Source organism: Eleutherodactylus coqui, chromosome 2 (assembly GCF_035609145.1).
Source record: "Eleutherodactylus coqui strain aEleCoq1 chromosome 2, aEleCoq1.hap1, whole genome shotgun sequence".
In the NCBI taxonomy this organism is placed as follows: Eukaryota; Metazoa; Chordata; class Amphibia; order Anura; family Eleutherodactylidae; genus Eleutherodactylus; species Eleutherodactylus coqui.
Genome location: NC_089838.1, coordinates 6,926,617 through 6,946,195, shown reverse-complemented (window position 1 = coordinate 6,946,195; position 19,579 = coordinate 6,926,617). Strand labels below are relative to the sequence as shown.

At 45.6% G+C, this 19,579-nt stretch overlaps 1 protein-coding gene across 1 annotated transcript; it reads right to left on the bottom strand.

The window, feature by feature from the left end:
- Positions 1 to 91: 91 nt before the first annotated feature.
- On the bottom strand, positions 92 to 17,897 carry AMN1 (antagonist of mitotic exit network 1 homolog). The gene is made up of 7 exons (XM_066590231.1): positions 17,696 to 17,897; positions 15,147 to 15,279; positions 7,525 to 7,672; positions 4,744 to 4,961; positions 4,607 to 4,663; positions 2,613 to 2,724; positions 92 to 922 (listed from the first exon to the last, which is right to left on the bottom strand). The coding sequence occupies exons 1-7, from the start codon at positions 17,728 to 17,730 to the stop codon at positions 852 to 854; spliced, it is 774 nt and encodes a 257-aa protein (XP_066446328.1). The 5' UTR covers positions 17,731 to 17,897; the 3' UTR covers positions 92 to 851.
- Positions 17,898 to 19,579: the final 1,682 nt, after the last annotated feature.

Sequence of the window (19,579 nt, the reverse complement as noted above, 5' to 3'; positions counted from 1 at the left end):
TTCTGCTCATCCCCCCCGGTCCGGGCATCACTGCCCACATTACTGATACCTGATTAGCACACGGCTCTGCGGGGTAATTAATATGGACCAATAGGAATGAACTTTTATTTCCTCGCACCGACACGAAACCAGCAGCGGCTCACTGAAATACAAAGAATATATAACTTTTGGTGCATATTTTTTTTCTCTCTTGGGTCCATCCACCGGGCCTCTGGGGGGCACACCGCTCCTGAGAATGGGGAGTCTGCAGCGCCCTACAACTTGGCAGCAGCGGCCGCAGTGCACCGCCGCCTCATTCGTTTCAATGGGTCTGTCGAAGGTAGCGAAGTTCAAGCACTCCGATATCTCCAACAGTTCCAGTAAAACAAATGGCGCGATAATGTGTGACCGCGGCTGCCTTCATTGTAGGACGCCCCTTAACCCAGGTATCGGCAGTCCCAGTTATCCCCTATCCTGTGGGGTCCTAGGCAATACCAAAATTGCCCCCCCATTGTGGTGCTGAGTATTGCCACCCAAAATGGCAGGGTCTTCAGACGGTCGTCCAGTATGTGTTCTTGCCACCTAGAAGAGACTAGACCAACCAGAACCGGGCTCCGTGTCCAAGGGCCCAATAACAACCAGATGTTCTACCCTAGTAGAACTGATTAACTATTTACATCCCACACCTGTCAGCGCTGATTACTTCCAGTGTTCTATCCAAGAGGAGAGAAGGGGTAATGGCGTCGCTTATCTACAGATCCGCCATCAGTCTTCTGTCTAGGAGCCGTTTCACCAGTGAGTTAGGAGGACAGATGTGCGACACAATATAGCTGGAGAGTGCCCATGTGAGCGGTCGCGGGAGCTGACGCTCGTTATACAGTCCATGTGATCTGCCTCAGCTTTTTCGAACCCAGTAGCTGTTCTATGGCGACTGCCGAACGATCTGGGGGAAAAACAAAAGACAAGAACGTTAGTAAATGTGAGAACGGAGAAGGAGTCTGTCCTACTGGCCCCCAGCAACCAATCAAAACGCTCCTACCGGACCGGTCACCCGGCTGTCACAAATGCCAGTAGTTCTCCCAATACCACATAATCAGGCTAGGGATACATGGCTGCTAAAGTCGCACGGCGGCGGCGGCGCAGGTAGGGATTGTCACTGGGACCTGCGACTGACCAACGACAGCTACAAGAAGCTGATGGACTTTTGGTTGCAAGTGACTTTGCCATCATGGACCTCTCTTTTGTCCTCAGGGGAACCCCGTATTATTGGGGGGAGGAAGGGGGAAGTCATAATGGTGGGGAAGCCCCTTTACCAATAATATTCTGACTGTTCTAAGGGGCTTAAACTTCAGTTACTTAAGACTTTCTCCAAGACGATTTCTTCCCCGGTGTCCTTGATTCCCACGCATTGCGGTGGCTGCAGACGGGGCGGCCTCTACTTCCTAATCTGGCATTTACGTCTGCGAACAAATTATTAACCCTGTAGCTGTCAGATGTTTTTCTGTTCCATGCCGTCACATTATGTCCCATTTCCAGGAACATATGTTACCTGTAGGGGGCACTATAGATCCTCGGGTCTTCAACTGGATTTCCTGTTAGCGCAGTGGACAGTATTAAAACACGAACAGGGAAGAGCTGGAGATCCTTGGAGAAGGCGATTGATCCGCGACGGTTTCCCCTGATCTCGGAGCAGCGCTGGGCTTGCTGGTACATGTAGTGGACATGGCCTTTACTCTTAAAGGGGTTGTAAAGAAAAAACACCGCTGCTCTCTTACAGAAACAGCTACATTTTTCTCCGTCCGGCATTGCCGATCAGCCCCATTCAGGTCACCGCAATACCGGACACAGCCTCCTGAGTAGAGTGGCGCTGTTTCTGGATGTTTTTTTTTTAATCTCACATTTCCCTTTAACGAGTACACAGCAAGTAACAATGCAAGAACATCTCTGTGTTGTGCCGTTCCTCTAGTATTCCTCCTGGAAATATTTGACAATTGGGTTTTGCCATTCCCCTTATTAATGGGGTGCGTCCATACAATCAGTGGGAGGGTAAGGTGTGACGATGTAGTAACTACAATGCGGGTGCCACCTTGCCCATCCATGGCAGGCAACGGCAGCACAATATTGCCGCTATTGCTGTTAAGATTGTGAGGCCGTGGGTGGACAGGGCTTTTGCCACATCCTCACAGGGGTACACCCCATTGACCAGGGAATGGTAATAATGACAGCTAGTTTTTAATTTACTAACACATTTCCTGGAGGAATAACAGAGGAAAGGCAAAGCTGTTATTGGGGAATACAATTATTTACTACCACAGAAATGTTAGGGAGGCAACAGGTCCTCCAGACATACTGACTTAGAGGCCGGCCACACTGTCTTCTGCACCATCCGTTTAACGTATGGACTTCGGAAGTATGTCCCAACCTGACCGTGGGTCTGCGGACCCACACGTAGAGCATCATACACGCCTATGATGCCCCAAGTTCAGGTCCGGAGATCCACGGTCAGATTGCAACATACTTCCGAAGTCCATACATTAAACGGATGGTGCAGAAGCCAGTGTGGCCGGCCTCTTACGCCATCTTCCTTCATGACAATGCCTCTATCACACAGAACATCAGTAATATCGGCTGACCTGTGATTTGTGGGCATCCGTGAAAAAGCAGGATGTAGATATTGGGGCAGCAGGTGAGTATGGCCTCCACCGAGTCGTCCGTAACGCGGATGCAGCGATCTATGTGTATTTCCTGCAGGGAATAATGGAAGTCTTTAACCTCGATGCAAGAACTCAGGCGATCCCTGAAATATTTTTTTTCTGACTTTGTTCGCCGTGTGGAATAAATAATACATCATTTAATAGATGCGGAAACGTCACAAAGGTTTAGGGGATTTTTTAGTTTATAGTTTTTAGTTAAAAATGCTAAAAGGGGGGTCCGATTTTTAATATTTTTCGTAATAATGTAATAAAAACTTTATTCAACTTAATGTTAATTGTTTTTTTTCTGTCCTCGTGGAAGACGTGAACCTGTGATCATCTGATTGCTTATACAATATACTGCAATACTCCAATATTGCATTTCTGCAGCTATTCAATTAAGATGTGACATCGGCACTTCTTCATAGGCAAAAGTATGTGGCAGCCATGGGGGCCTTCACGAGACCCCAGACAACAAAATGTCAGCCCGTGACAGGTTTGTTGGATGATGGACTGCACATTCAGATGGGCCAATTATACAGTTAGACTTGGATTCAATTTATTTACACCTTTAACCCCTTGAGTGGCACGCCCGGAAAATTTCCGGGACGAGCTCCACTGCTCATAGCAACATAGCCCGGAAGATTTCCGGGCTATGTATCACTATGGGAGCTGCAGAGCACAATGCCACAAGCTGTGACAGTGTGCTCTGCCTGCACAGACCCACAGAGAACAAAGCAAGGGCTTTGAAAAACCAGCAGAAGATATTGCCGATATGCCGGCAATCTCCTGCTTTGTTTACAGGTTGCCATAGAGACCATCGGCTTGTCAGAAGCAAGCCGATGGTCTCTGTGGCAGGGAGAGCTGGTTGTTAGCTGTCAGAGGACAGCTAGGTACTAGCTCTTACAGCAGAGATCAGAGAAAACCTCCGATCTCTGCTGTGTTAACCCTTTACATGCTGCAGTCTATGTGACTGCAGCATGTAAAGGGCTGTCACCATCGGACCCTCGGAATGTGATCAGGGGTCCTGATGGGTCCCTGTGGAAGTCCCCTAAAGGGACAAAAAAAAAAAAATTTTAAAAAAAAGTTAAAAAATTATAAAAAAAATCAAAAACACTTTTCTCCCTTTACTTTGTAAAAAAAATCAAAAATACAATCACACATGTGGTATCCATGCGTCGTAATGACCCAGAGAAGGAAGTTAATGCATTATTTAACCCCTTAATGACATGGCCCCTTTGTTTCTTTTTTCCCCATTTCTTTTTTTCCTCCCCCCTGTTTAAAAAATCACAACTTGTCCCGCAAAAAGCAAGCCCTTATATGGCCATGTCAATGGAAAAATGAAAAGGTTATGGCTCTTGAGACGCAACTGCAAAATTAATTGAAATTCAATGATTAGACCATTTTAAAAAACCTGCCCTGGTGGGCACGACAGGGTGGTAGGAAACCCGCCACTCAAGGGGTTAATTTCACTTCTTGTTTTCCTTTTTTTTCCCCTTGTAAAGCATTTTGTTCCTTTTTAGTTTACCACCTTGCAAGCACTTATTCACCACTAGGGGGAGCTCACTGCACAGGCTAGAACTACACAGCGACTATGGCTGTGCCACACTTGCTTGCACCGCATGTAATGTAAGTGAATGCAGTTGTATTGTGACCCAGTAGTCGCCAGAAATCTTACAGGTTCGGATTTCTGGCGACTGCAGAATTGTGATACCAGAAAACCTAATTTTTTATGTCTTTCCGCATCAAGAAGTGACGTCATTTCTTTTTAGTTTCCGCATCAAAATTCAGCATGGGGATCAGCGCAGAATTTTGATGTGGATTTAGTGGCGGAATTCACGTTCAATTACTCCATGGTGAGCATACCCTCGTGATGCACCTACTGGCATACAAAATGTGGAATGGAGATGCCACTAGTAACCTTGTGACCGTACCTTTAAATTCTTTGAACATTCGCCGGACACGAGAGCGATGACGCCATCATCAGTCACCTGCAGGGGGCAATAAGGACATCATAGTCACCGGTTAATCACATTGTCCCCAGAGCATTGGGTCACACGGACGGTCTTACCTTTGTAGCAGACAAGTCCACACTGTGCAGCAGTGGACAGTTCTGCCCCAGCGCCTGCAGGGATGCGTCTCCGACTCTGGAGCAGCCGCTCAAATTAATGATCTGCAATAGGGGGCAATTCAGCGACAGAGCCAGGACTCCGGCGTCGGTCAGATTGCAACATTTTTTCAGAGTGATTTCGTGAAGGTGTGGACAAGACTGTGCAACCGCCGTGATTCCTAGATGGACGGAAGTGATGGTAAAGTGACAATATGTAGGGAGATTAATTCTTATTAACTCTTCTATGAGATAAATAATGAACCACTAGAGGGAGCTCACTGCATATGGACGTATACAGCTTCCACTGAACTCAGCACTGTACAAATCTGTATGCAGCAAGCTCCCCCTAGTGGAAGCTGCAAGTAAATAGAATTGAACCCGTTTAACTACTTAATGCTCCTTGATATGCCTGGACATCATGGAATGCCTTAGTTTTGAAGTCACAGCACAGGGCATAATTTTTAAATCCGTGGGGGTCCAATACCAAGGACAGTGCTCTGGCACATCCTGACGTGTGTGCAGCAGTGGTCTCAGGTGCGCACTGCCACTCCATTTATTTCAATGGTACCGCCGGAGATAGCTAATAGCGTGAACTTGGCTATCTGTAATGATCCCAAGTGAATGGAGCAAGGGTGTGCGTGTCTCACTGCTGCTGCCCTCATTTCACAATGTGTGGGAGTTCTGCTCTCGGAAACAGTGAGGGTACCAACAATCAGACCCCCACTGCCCTAAAAGTTATCCCCTATCCTATGACTTTCAAACATGGCACATGCCCTTTAAGGCAGCATGCTGTATACTGGTGCGACTCAGAAGCTGCACCCTCTGTATCACTAAAGGAGCCTGGCAGTGATTGACCGCTGCAATCACATCACTGATCCCAGTCGTTCAACCTGTTAGATGCCACAGTCAGTAGTGACCATGGCATCTAAGGTATTCGACAGGGGGAAGGAGCTCTGGTGCGATTAGGTCAGGAATATATTGATTTGTATGATTGATTATTTAGACTATTTACATTTTTGCTTCTCTCAGCCATACATGAACTAAAGAGTTTTTCTGTCCTAGACGGGGCTAAAGTCCATGTTTAAGAAGGTATTCAAGACATGTATGTAAGTTAAGCAGACAATAAAGAGTTATCGTCTGGAAGGAGGATCAGCGGTGTAGGTTTTAGACAAACACCGCACACAATAGATTTGTTTTTCTGTCTCAAGGCAGAAACTGATGTCATTCGGCCACGAAGAGTAGGAAGTCAACACGTAGGCATTTTTTACTAAGATAGTATAACATTTTTACTTTCCAGAACCAAGACAGAAGCCGTTCGGACAGGTAAGAGGACGCTCTACCCGTCCAGTTCCTGGAGAGTCACTCTGTCTTGGTGGCGTTTGAAAGTGGGCTTCTCTGGCTGCTGATATTCAAGTCAGATGATGCTACCTGCCAGATCTGCAAGGTAAATCCATAGAGAAGCTTCCCTGCTAAGTCAGATGTTGCTACTTTTCAAGTGATGCGATGCAAGTTGTAATCTTTATATATCGATAACGTGATGCAATTTCTAATCTTTATCCTTTGTATAAAGATATAATAGTTTATAAAATAAGGACAATTATTCGTCACTAAGCTCGATTATCACTTAATTTGAATAAACTATGATTGTTAAATAGAGATGAGCGAGTATACTCACTCGATCGAGTAGTGCCTTAGCCGAGTATCTCCCCGCTCGTCTCTAAAGATTCAGGGGCCGGCGGGGAGCGGCGGGGAGGAACGGAGGGGAGATCTCCCTCTCTCCCCCCCGCTCCCCGCCCCCCACATTGTCCTACTCTCTTTAAAGCCGTCTTCAAACCCAAGTCTTGCTCCATTAAGCAAAACTGGTTACTAGGTGCTGATGGATTACCATGTCAGCCTAGGCCATTAAACTAGCACCCAGATCTAACCTCAGTAGCATGCATGCTCCACCGTTGCTCCATTCATACGGAGGGAAGTTGATATTTATAAAGAGGTTAAAAATGTTCTAAGAAATCAAGACAAGATGTGAAACTTCAGTCAACATAATAAAAACCGGCCTTGATGTTTGTACTCTCTGGAAGACACGGAAATGTTTTATTTGAGCTGCAGAGATCTATGGTAACCTGCCAGGAGATAACAATTTACAAGCTGCCGATTTCCCAGACGCCCGCCAACAAATACGACCGTTATCTGCCCAGCATCGCAGACTGTTGGCGCTGCCCCTGCCGTCACGCATCTTCAGTTTAGACCGTGCTCACATCACACTGTTGTGTTCTGCTTGACGTACGTTGCACATAGTTTCCCATTGTGCACATGGCATACCGTGAAGGACACGGCCATTTTTTTGTTTTTTTTTTACGTGGGAAGCATTTCCTTCACACGAGTCGGGTTTAACACAGAATTTGGCAGTCATTCCGCACTAAATCAGCATCAAAGCCAATCTACTTACCATCCAAGTGATTTGGGCTTCATTCATAGACTATGAAAAATTTTTGTGCAAATTTTTGTTTGCGCCGTCGAAATAAGTAGCATTTTAATTTTTATGCACGGAATGGCACAGGATTAGCCTCATAGAATGATAGTGGGACTAATCCTTGTGCAGATCATAGCACATCTGTAGCTGAAATCTAACCGGCGTTCTACATCATCTTGTGGGCAAAATTGCATAATATAAAAAAAAACAAAAAAAAAAAACTTCGTGCCGACCTTGGTTTTCTCCCAGGAAAGTACATGTAAGGACTTTACCTTCAGAAGTGACGGAGGTTCTCTCCTCTCCTTTACTGGAGTTTAGGTTTATTTTCTTAAGTTGTCGGCAGCAGGATATTAGTTTCAGAGCGTTGTCGGACACGTCACAGTCACGGAGGTCGAGTTTTTTGACAGACGGATGCAGGACCTGGGGGAGATGTAACCGGTCAGCATGATATGATCTCATGACCGCATATTATTATCATCCTCGTTATTCGTACACTGACAGCAAGCAGAGAACAAAACTTCTTTGGCACATGTCAGTGACTTACAGTTGTCTGTAAGGCCGCTTTCACATGGGCGACAAGAATTTACAGAGGCAGTATTAGTCCAACTAACTAATCTCAAGAAATTTACTAGGTGGACCCCTTCAACTAATGATCTTAAAAAATACCTTTTATTGCAATTAATTAAAAAAGAGGAAGAACAAACACACATATACTAGATAAATAAAGAGAAAAAACTGGACTAAATTGATGCCACTCAATGCGACAGATGAAGACCGAGTGCGCGGAATGAAGATGGTCTATCCAGCTATTGCATATCGTTGGTCTACAAAAGTGACTAATCTGAAATATATCACGATTGGTTACGCAGATGTCATTCTGGTGATAAAGCCATGACATGTGCGAAAACTAAGTGTATTACGTAACCCAACGCATTTCCCCCACAACGGGGGGTTCTTCAGGGGTTCAGATATATCAATTCCCAGGAGTAGACTGGGTAGTGGCTTGATTAGGATATATAGTTGGTTATTTGGCCTCACAGTATCCAAAGTGACCCGAAGGACTTAGGATACACGGAATCAGATATACATCTGTTTTAGACTGACAGGTGCGACCAAGCTGGCAGCTTATGGTCGTAGTCAGACAGATGTATATTCCAATGAGGCTATTGTTTCAAAAATTCCACATCAGCAATGGTTGGAGTTAGTGTGGAATTAGGAACAATTCTATTCTCCCAGATAGAGTCTAACCGGAATAATATATTCCAGTTACAGAATTGCGCCGTTCAATAAGCTCCCTAAAATGCTATATCAAGCACTCCATGATTGAAGAGCAAGGTTATAAAGATAATTGGTTGCATGGACCTATGCTGCCTATAAGGATGCCTAATAATAAGGTCTTCAAATTAGAGCCTGTGATAACTGAAAGAAAATAAATGAAAAAACCGGCAGCATGTCAGTCCTGGTGGTGGGCTGACAGCATACTGAGCCAGCAGATCACAACAGGTTAAATAAGGCTTAGGTGGTTACACCTTTGATGGGAGTGTCACACTCTGAACCAATCATTGTGGCTTAGCGGAATACCTCGTATGGGCCGTTACTATAGAAACCAGGAAGCTGCTTACCTGATGAGTGAATGTTGTGGCCGATACAATCGATCGTATGAGAGGTTGTGATTGTCTATACATTCCTGATGCCAGCTATTAAGGAGGGGTGGCTGCATATTCCTACCGATTGCGAAGGACCTTCTTATTAGCAAGTAAAATTACTCTTAAAAGCATTCCCTCTGGCGTTGTGGACGTACGGACGCGGAATGACGTCACCACCTCCTGGATGAGTCACATGACGTCGCGCGTCATCAATAAAGTCACATGACGCTCAGGGGGCGGTGCAGAGGTGCAATGCCTATGAATTGGTAACCATGGTGTACTCGATGCATGAGTCACGTGCCATGGCACGTCACCAATATGGTCACGTGACGCTGAAGGGGCGGAACGGACGCACCTGGATAACCAGGCAGCGTGTTAAAAGGCCTGCATTATGTAAATAGATACAGATAGCCTCCGTGGCCATGGTCCCATCAGTAAGTCCTATCATGTGACGTCGTGTAACATGGAGGATGTCATATGGCGCTGAGACGTCAGTATTAATGCATTGAAGTGGTTCAACAATCAATAAAGGAACCTGCAATACACATGTATGCGTTATCCTTTTCTTATTATTCCCTCACAGCAGAGGGCTTATCCCATCACACCATGTAACTGGGGCGCATAGTCCAAGGTTCGTATATTTACCCTAAGATAACACAAAGACCATCTATTGTGAATGGCTTAATAAGAATAGATGCTAAGTGCTGATGACATACAAGGTAAGGAAACAATGTTAGAATCTTAGTTACGCACAATATAGGGATCAATATTGAATTTGTGAGCGAGATAGAGATTCTCGCAATTTGTTGCGCAACTCGTAGGGGAATAGATATGTCAACAAATGGTTAATGATGAGGACTTAGTCATGGAGTGTGACGCTCTTCCGATATTTAATTACTCCATATGTATTTCACACTGTTGGCAGTGACCAGCATGGACATTGTAGTTAGATGAAGCAATTGAAGGATAATTGCTCATTTAGTCCTGTAGGGGCAACCGACCGCATTCGGAAAATCCAGCCTGTCCCTTTTTGCAAGAGAAGTCTGTCTATATCGCCACGTCGTCCGTCATGGCGAATGCACTCAATGCCTTGGAAATAAATCTGATTTACATCACCCCGTGTACGTCCCAGATATGCGTAGCTACAGGTGTTTGTTCGTTTCGCCTGATGTTACCCACGTGGGCAAGAATACGGCGGCGAAATTGCTGAACCGTCTTGCCCACGTAGTTTAATGGGCATGAGCATGTGGCTAGGTATACCACGTTCATAGTGCGGCAATTTATGAATTCTCTGTTATGGAATTCGATGGCTGTGGAAGCACTACGAAAACTGGAGCTTTTTTTGATGAAAGGGCATGCTGCACATCCCGAGCATGGGAATGTGCCTTTAAAATTATGCCTTCCTAGCCACATGCTAGTTGGTACATCAGGTTTTTAGTAGCTTTTGACAAGTCGATCTCTTAGGTTGCGGCCTCTCCTAAACGTGATTAGTGGCGACGAGGGTAGCAGGTCACCAATATCCTCGGCATCTTTCAGAATGTCCCAATAATCCCTTAGGATGCCCTTGACTGCAGAGGACCCGGTGTCGTACGTGCCTATGACCCTAGTGGTACTATTGCTCTCTTTTTTTTGCAGGATAGTAGTAACTCATTTCGATCTTTTCCGGCTGCGAAATTATAGGCCTCGTAGACAACCGTCTCCGGATAACCTCTTTGCGTGAATCTTGAGGATAATTTGTGCCCTTCAGCCATAAATTCGCTTTCAGACGAACAATTTCTGCGAATTCAAAGAAATTGACCTTTCGGAATTCCTTTGCGAAGTGGGTATGGGTGGTAACCATCCCAGGTTAAAAGGGAATTAGTAGCCGTTGCTTTGTGAAATGTAGTAGTCGACAAAGTACCGTCTTGCTCTTTAGAGATTCTAAGGTCCAGGAAAGTGATCGTTTTTTCGTCACATTCTGTTGTAAAACGCAGATTCAGATTGTTACGGTTAAGTGTTTCGACGAAGGCAACGAAGTTGTTTTTCGTGCCTGACCAAAGAATGAAGATATCATCTATGTATCTTGCCCATAGAATGATATTCTCGGTAAATAGATGATTTTCTTCAGTGAAGACGTATCTCTCCTCCCACCAGCCCAGGAGCAGATTGGCGTAAGATGGGGCACATGGCGTCCCCATCGCGGTGCCCCTGAGCTGGTGGAAGAAGACCCCCTGGAACAGAAAATAGTTATGGGTTAGGATAAACCCTAGTAGGTCTTTAATGAACTGATTATGTTCATAGTATTGGTGGCCTTTTTGGTTCAGAAAATGTTCAGTGGCTCTCAAACCCAAATCATGAGGTATAGAGCTATACAGGCTCTCGACGTCCATTGTTGCCAAGATGACATTAGGCTCTAAGTGGATGCCCTCAATTTGGCGTAGCATGTCAGGGGTGTCCTCGACATGTGATTGGAGAGAGGTTCTGAAAGGTCTTAGTAATATATCCACATATGTGCTTGCATTTTGGCTCAAGTTAGAAATGCCAGAGATGATCGGTCGTCCTTTGAGGGGTGATAGCCCCTTGTGCACCTTTGGTAAGGTGTAGAATGTGGCCACCCTCGGGTGTCTCGGAACGATATATTTAAGTTCCTTTTGGCTAATAAGTTTAGATGACAGAGCCATTTCTGCAAGTGATAGTAATTCACGTGAATATTGCACTGTGGGATCAGTTGGGAGTTTTTCGTATGTGTCTGTGTCATTTAACAAGGTCATACACATGTTAACATATTGACTTCTATTGAGAACCACGACATTGCCACCCTTGTCAGATGGTTTAAAGACAATCTCACTGTTTTCAAGGGATTTCAATGCACACATTTCTTCACGGGTCATATTCTGGGGGCCTCTGCAGTCTTTGGGCTTCAGATTCTTCATTTCCTTGAGGACAATCTTCTCAAAGGTGTCAAGGAGAGGACAATGCAGCGAAGGGGGATTAGATGAATTCTTATTTTTAAGTTCGGTAAATGGACCCTTCCCTGGGACACAATTCATATCATTTTCCAGGTGTTGGAGATCCCCTAGTATGGGCATATCCGATGGAGATAATCCGAATTCGGCAGCTAGTTTTTTTGTCTGATTGGACAAAATGTTTTTTCCACCGGAGTCGGTGCATGAAGAGGGAGATGTCCTTCGTCCAGACGAACGGATCATAGCGGTTCGTCGGTACGAAGGACAGCCCCCCTCTCCAAAACGCCCATCTCCACAGATGACAGCCCTTTATCTGAGAGAGTTATAACTTGTAGTTTATCGGGTGTAGGTTTATGAGTTTGGTTAGTCTGTAGGTTGGCAGAACTCATAACCCCCTTCTGTCTCTCAGGGGGTAACGGGGCAGAGGTGGACCTAAAAAAACTTTGATCCATGTTGTTATTAGGATACTTGTTTTTGCCTCGTCCTCTCTGTTGTGTCTTACTTCTGCCTCTACGAGGGTGTGTGTTATACCTGCCTCTTGGTAGACCTTCATTTTCTGAGACTTCGAGGTCAGAGGAACTTATATCTGTATCGGAGCATGATCTATTAATGTTGTAAGCGCGGTTCTCTCTGAAGTCAATGAAGTCTCGATTAAATTGGCCATGTTTGCGTTCTTTTATCTGGGAGGTATATTTTTCCACATTAGTCTGGAGGATTTTTTCCTTTACAGAAAATTCAGGATCATCAGCGAATTTCTTCACTGCCTCCAGCGTATCATCCAGATTCTGTTGATTTTTGGTTAGTATCTGTTGTTCCTCGGTGATAAGTAGTTGGATTAGTCTTAGTGAGGACTCTGTGGATTCTTTCTCCCATTTGGCCAGGAAATCGTTATTCCTCAGTCTAACAGGTGGTAGTATCGGATTGCGCAGGCCTCTGGGGACAATTTTATTTTCCATGTATCTTTTGAGGCCCTGTACTTCCCGCCACCCTCTGATACAGTCACGGTATTGTTTTGTAAGTTGTTTAAAACATCCATGCATGTCAGTGCTAGCCGTGTTAGAGGTATAACCCTCTTGAGAAAATACGGCATTCGCCTCAGTAACCCAGCTCTCAACATTGAGCTTGTGAGAAAGAAAGCCTGCCATTATAAGTAGAACAAGAATTTACAGAGGCAGTATTAGTCCAACTAACTGATCTCAAGAAATTTACAAGGTGGACCCCTTAAATTAATAGTCTTAAAAAATACCTTTTATTGCAATTAATTAAAAAAGAGGAAGAACAAACACACATATACTAGATAAAGAGAAAAAACTGGACTGAATTGATGCCACTCAATGCGACAGATGAAGACCGAGTGCGCTGAATGAAGATGGTCTATCCAGCTATTGCATATCGTTGGTCTACAAAAGTGACTAATCTGAAATATATCACGATTGGTTACGCAGATGTCATTTTGGTGATAAAGCCATGACATGTGCGAAAACTAAGTGTATTACGTAACCCAACGCGGTTCCCCCACAACCGTGGGTTCTTCAGGGGTTCAGATATATCAATTCCCAGGAGTAGACTGGGTAGTGGCTTGGTTAGGGTGAATCGTTGGTTATTTGGCCTCACAGTATCCAAAGTGACCCGAAGGACTTAGGATACACGGAATCAGATATACATCTGTTTTAGACTGACAGGTGTGACCAAGCTGGCAGCTTATGGTCGTAGTCAGACAGATGTATATTCCAATGAGGCTATTGTTTCAAATATTCCACATCAGCAATGGTTGGAGTTAGTGTGGAATTTGGAACAATTCTATTCTCCCAGATAGAGTCTAACCGGAATAATATATTCCAGTTACAGAATTGCGCCGTTCAATAAGCTCCCTAAAATGCTATATCAAGCACTCCATGATTGAAGAGCAAGGTTATAAAGATAATTGGTTGCATGGACCTATGCTGCCTATAAGGATGCCTAATAATAAGGTCTTCAAATTAGAGCCTGTGATAACTGAAAGAAAATAAATGAAAAAAACGGCGGCATGTCAGTCCTGGTGGTGGGCTGACAGCATACTGAGCCAGCAGATCACAACAGCTTAAATAAGGCTTAGGTGGTTACACCTTTGATGGGAGTGTCACACTCTGAACCAATCATTGTGGCTTAGCGGAATACCTGTCATAGTGATCCATTAGGATCACCACACAGAGGTACGTGATTGTGGCACCCATGTGGATGTTGTGCAGGGTGCATCTAGGCTAAGCCGTCTTCTTTTTGTTTGCCAGAGTGTATGTGGAGAGACCCCTACCTTTTATCTCCTTCGGAGTACAGATAGTCCCCTACTTGCGAACGCTCGAGTTACAAACTTCACAAGATGCTATGGCATTACATCATTCTGTACAGGGACTGGACAGGCTTCTATCAAGCCTGTCCGGTCAGATCACAGAACACTGCCGTTGCTAGGCAGCCGGGGGCCTTCTGAAGGGCCCTAGGGCTGCCTATGCAGAGCGCCTATCAAGCCGTGCACCATTTCTGCCTGCTGCGGGGGGGAGTTTAATTATGATTACCTTCTATATTCATCTATATAAGCTACAGACAAAAAACATACAACCAGGAGGATGAGCTGTGATCTCCTCTATTATACCTGTGTGACAGCAGCGGTCTGATTATCATCAGTAACTATGACAGGAGAGCTTGTATCCCTCTCTAAGCAGTTTTTGTAGCAGATCCATGTAACAGCATCACACAAAATGAGAGTAGAAAATGAATCGATAAACCCCAAGTAGATCTGAGCCGATCAGAACTGAGATCACATGACCAGCTGAAGAAAAAGAGGCCGGGGGATTCAGAAAGAAAATAACTAACCAATGTACCACTAGCCCACTTATATATACTGAGGGATAGCTACATAATGAGTGAATCATAAAGGTTGGGGTTTGACATTCCGCCAACTCAGCCAGCTCACAAGATCGCTCTAACTGTTAGGCTCCATTCAGTTGTAGCGGTGCAGCACCACTATCTCATGTACGTGTTAAACTGTGATACGACCATGTATCACACACGTATAGGCGCAGGATATACAGACAGGGCTTGTACCTCCACCCGACAATGAGGTAGACTGCATGGGGATGGACGATCATGCGTAGTCTGTCTACTCACAATGATTGCCGCATGGAAGTAGAAGTTTGCCGAGTGCCGATCAACACTCTACAGCGCCGATCGGCTCGTTACTGGCAGATTATCAGCTGTTACTGTAAATGTAGGTTTTAACTGTGATGTAGTTCAATGGAGGAGTGTTCCTTTAAATGGCGACTTCCTTACCCGTCCAATGTTGGCGTCGGTGAGGCGTCCCTGGGTGCACAGCAGCTTTATCAGCTTGTCCTTGAGAGGCGGGGGCAGGGGGTCCAGATCCGACTCGTATCTGGAGAGGTTTTTTGCTAAGCAAGCGAGGCACCTGTGGACACAAAACATAGACTAATTAGGATAATATCGCTCCATCAGTAGCCCTGGAGCGCAGATTTGCATAAAAATGGGTGTGTCTAGGCAGTTTATGGCAGAATAAGGCGGGGCTTGAAAAAAAACGCGATTTGGGGATCAAAACACGTCAAATTCTTCTCACATAAGTCAATGAAGCCCGATGCAGATTTGCATGCGCAATGAAGGCCACACCCACGGGTCTGTCCTGGGAAATGGCTAATTAGCTTAATTAGTTAAAAAATTAGTGCAACAAATGTACGTGTGCAAAATACGTGCCCGCGAATTAACCCATCGACATCAGTGGGATCTGATAACGGGGTATTACAAACACGCCCAAAGTGTGAGCCCGCCCTCGGGGCTCATTTACACGGACAATTTACGGACTTATGTGAATTTTGTGTGTTGTGAGACGCGCAAAAATATAACTTATTATTTTAAGGCTGCATTTCCAAAGGCGAGTGCTACAGCGGTCTGAGGAACGCGATATCGCACTTATGGAAATACGATTTTCTACAAAAAAACTTTACAAAAAAAAAAATGCATCGATGTACGTTGGATTTTCACGCACAAGAAAAAAAAAAGAATCCCGTGCTATCTGAATAGGAGAAACGCAAAATCGGGCGATATGAGGTTTTTTTGTTGTGGTCCGTTTTAAAGTATTGGGTGAGATTCTCCCCGACCTGCAGACGGATTCCGTTCCTGTTCGTATGTCTGAACAAATGAGTGTATGGCGCGGGATCGCGGATGGCACCCCGCAGCACCAGTGCCGAAGCCTCGTCCCGAATCAGAACTGTTAACACTTTAAATACCACTTCTGAGAAATCTCGTCCACATGGTTGGCGAAACCCGGATTAGCGGCCGCAGGCGGATTTGCTGCGGCAAAAGTCCGGCCTGGCACAGACACCTACATCTTCTTTCGCATGCTCCCATATTGCATCCCAGAGATGCCCCTAAAGTGCCAGTCTCAGATGCCCCCATAAGTTTTGTGCCATCAGATGCCTCATAGTGCCAGTCTCAGATGCCCCCATAAGTTTTGTGCCATCAGATGCCCCATAGTGCCAGTCTCAGATGCCCCCATAAGTTTTGTGCCATCAGATGCCCCATAGTGCCAGTCTCAGATGCCCCCATAAGTTTTGTGCCATCAGATGCCCCTAAAGTGCCAGTCTCAGATGCCCCTATAAGTTTTGCGGCATCAGATGCCCTTAAAGTGCCAGTCTCAGATGCCCCCATAGGTTTTGTAGCATCAGATGCCCCATAGTGCCAGTCTCAGATGTCCCCATAAGTTTTGTGGCATCAGATGCCCCATAGTGCCAGTCTCAGATGTCCCCATAAGTTTTGTGGCATCAGATGCCCCATTGTGCCAGTCTCAGGTGTTCCCAACAAGTGCAGCCCCCCCATCCCTACCAGCTTGCTAATCTGTTCCAACTCCCCCATTACAGACATCCAGCGGTCAGCTGACTCCTCCCCCTCCTACTGCGGCGCGCACACAGATGCGAGTGTTAGACCCGCTGATGGCCTCAGCGCGGCGTCCGGGATGTCGTTAGTGGCTGAGTTAGACCAGTTCCGCAGGCTGGTGGGGACGCTGCCCGGCCAGCGGTTCTGCTCGGTTGCCTAACTATCTGTTATCAGCCGTTAATACAGGTGGTAAAATATAATAATCACCGGCTGCGGCTTTGAGGGCGGCTTCACACGGGCGTATTGGCGCACAATCCGCAGAGAACAGAACCCGCTGCTTTCATTCACATTTTTGTATTTTGCGCGCAAATTTTGGTTGCGCAAAAAATATAGAACCTGCGCTATTTTTCTGCATATTTGCGCACCAAAGATCCCCATAGAAGTCAATGAGGGGAACGCAAACGCGCGAGGAGATGCGGAACGCCCAGGAAATAGAACACATCCGGAACTCATTAAAACTAATTAGCCGCTTCAATCGGTTGTTTGTCGCCCGCAAATTAACACACCTGACGGGCGCAAAAAGGGCGGTAAGATACGTCAATGTGAGCGCAAAAAAAGCAGAGCTCGTACTGCAAAAGACCTACGCAAATACGCCTACAGCCGCGTGAAGACGGCCGGCTGGGAGTCACTGCCATAGGAGAACTACAACTCCCAGCTGGTCAGTGAGCTGGGATCAAATCGGATCACAAGCGAAATCGGGTCAGCCGTCTCCCAGCGCCCTGCGGGGGGCGATAGCGGTTCACGGTGACGGAAGTTACACAGAGGGGACCCCAAGATACGTTATTGGGGACTATATTACAAATATCACGCGGCTGTTTCAATTAACTTTATTTACAACGAACAAGAACACTTTGCAAACGTAAACACACCCCTCCCCCACAACTAGGGCATGAGGTACGGGTCCCTCATCATCATCTGTCACCCCAGTGACTCCTCACCTGTCTAAGAGAGGGTCGACCCGACGACAGCTCATGGTTACCGCCACACGGCTGTATTACGTATCCCGCAGTCACACGGCTGTATTACGTATCCCGCAGTCACACGGTCAGTATTTTGTATCAGTATTTGTAAGCCAAAACCAGACGGACACGAAGAGCCCAAAACAAGAGGCTGAGCGCGTCAATAACGCAGAGCGGACGTTTGTAGACGCTCCCTTAAGCCAAATGGCTTCTGGGAACTGTAGTTTTTGTAGATTTTGTGAGAACAGCTCCCCTAGTGTCTGACAGGAGAATAACATGATGATTAAAAATGCTTTGGTAACCCCCTCAGAAATTCTTCCTTTTTTTTGTTTTTTTCCTCCCTGCTTTCAAGAAAAATCCCTTGTTGTTTCTGTTTCTGTCCTGGCAGCTGTTGGGGGCGCTCTTGATTGCTGTTGAAGCAGCGCTGCTGATGATTGTCGCTGTAAGGCCGCCCTCACGCAGGTGTTTTTGTACAGCATTTAGTGCGGTTATTTCAGCCATGCGCTAAACGCTGTACAGCGCTCCCATTCATTTCAATACTCTGACAGCGTTGGATGTTCTGTTTTTGGCCGTTTTCAGCCCTGTGTCCCCGAAAACACGGCACAACTTGGTCAAGAAATTAAAAAAAGTGAATACTCCCCTTACAGGTGATGTCGCTGCCCCCGGTGGCGCTCTCAGGGATTGTCAGCCTGGAGGGGAACTTTTTCTCTGGTGACGGGAATTCAAAATCCCCAAATCTAACGAGAGATTGCTCTGATTGGCTGAGCGCTGCTGACTGACAGCCCACTTAACCAATCACAGCCAGAGCGGAAAGCGTCCAATCACAGCCATTCATTCATTGTGGACATCCACTTCACCAGTGAGGTCAGTACTGATCTTCTTCTTTTATCAGCAGCCTTGGCTGCACTTTAAGCTGCGCTGAGAACAGAGCCGAAACACTGGCAGAACGCACGGCGGCGCGGCTGAACCCGGGCGGAGTCTGCAAACGGCTGTGTGAGGGAGCTATATAATATACCGCTGAGGTAACATGAAAGCTGTGCTGTGATTGGTTGTTATATATTATACCGCTGAGGTAACATGAAAGCTGCGCTGTGATTGGTTGTTATATATTATACTGCTGAGGTAACATGAAAGCTGCGCTGTGATTGGGTGTTATATAATATACCGCTGAGGTAACATGAAAGCTGTGCTGTGATTGGTTGTTGTATATTATACTGCTGAGGTAACATGAAAGCTGCGCTGTGATTGGTTGTTATATATTATACTGCTGAGGCAACATGAAAGCTGCGCTGTGATTGGTTGTTATATATTATACTGCTGAGGTAACATGAAAGCTGCGCTGTGATTGGGTGTTATATAATATACCGCTGAGGTAACATGAAAGCTGTGCTGTGATTGGTTGTTGTATATTATACTGCTGAGGTAACATGAAAGCTGCGCTGTGATTGGTTGTTATATATTATACTGCTGAGGTAACATGAAAGCTGCGCTGTGATTGGTTGTTATATATTATACTGCTGAGGTAACATGAAAGCTGCGCTGTGATTGGTTGTTATATATTATACCGCTGAGGTAACATGAAAGCTGCGCTGTGATTGGATGTTATATATTATACCGCTGAGGTAAGATGAAAGCTGCGCTGTGATTGGGTGTTATATATTATACTGCTGAGGTAACATGAAAGCTGCGCTGTGATTGGGTGTTATATATTATACTGCTGAGGTAACATGAAAGCTGCGCTGTGATTGGTTGTTATATATTATACTGCTGAGGTAACATGAAAGCTGCGCTGTGATTGGTTGTTATATATTATACTGCTGAGGTAACATGAAAGCTGCGCTGTGATTGGTTGTTATATATTAT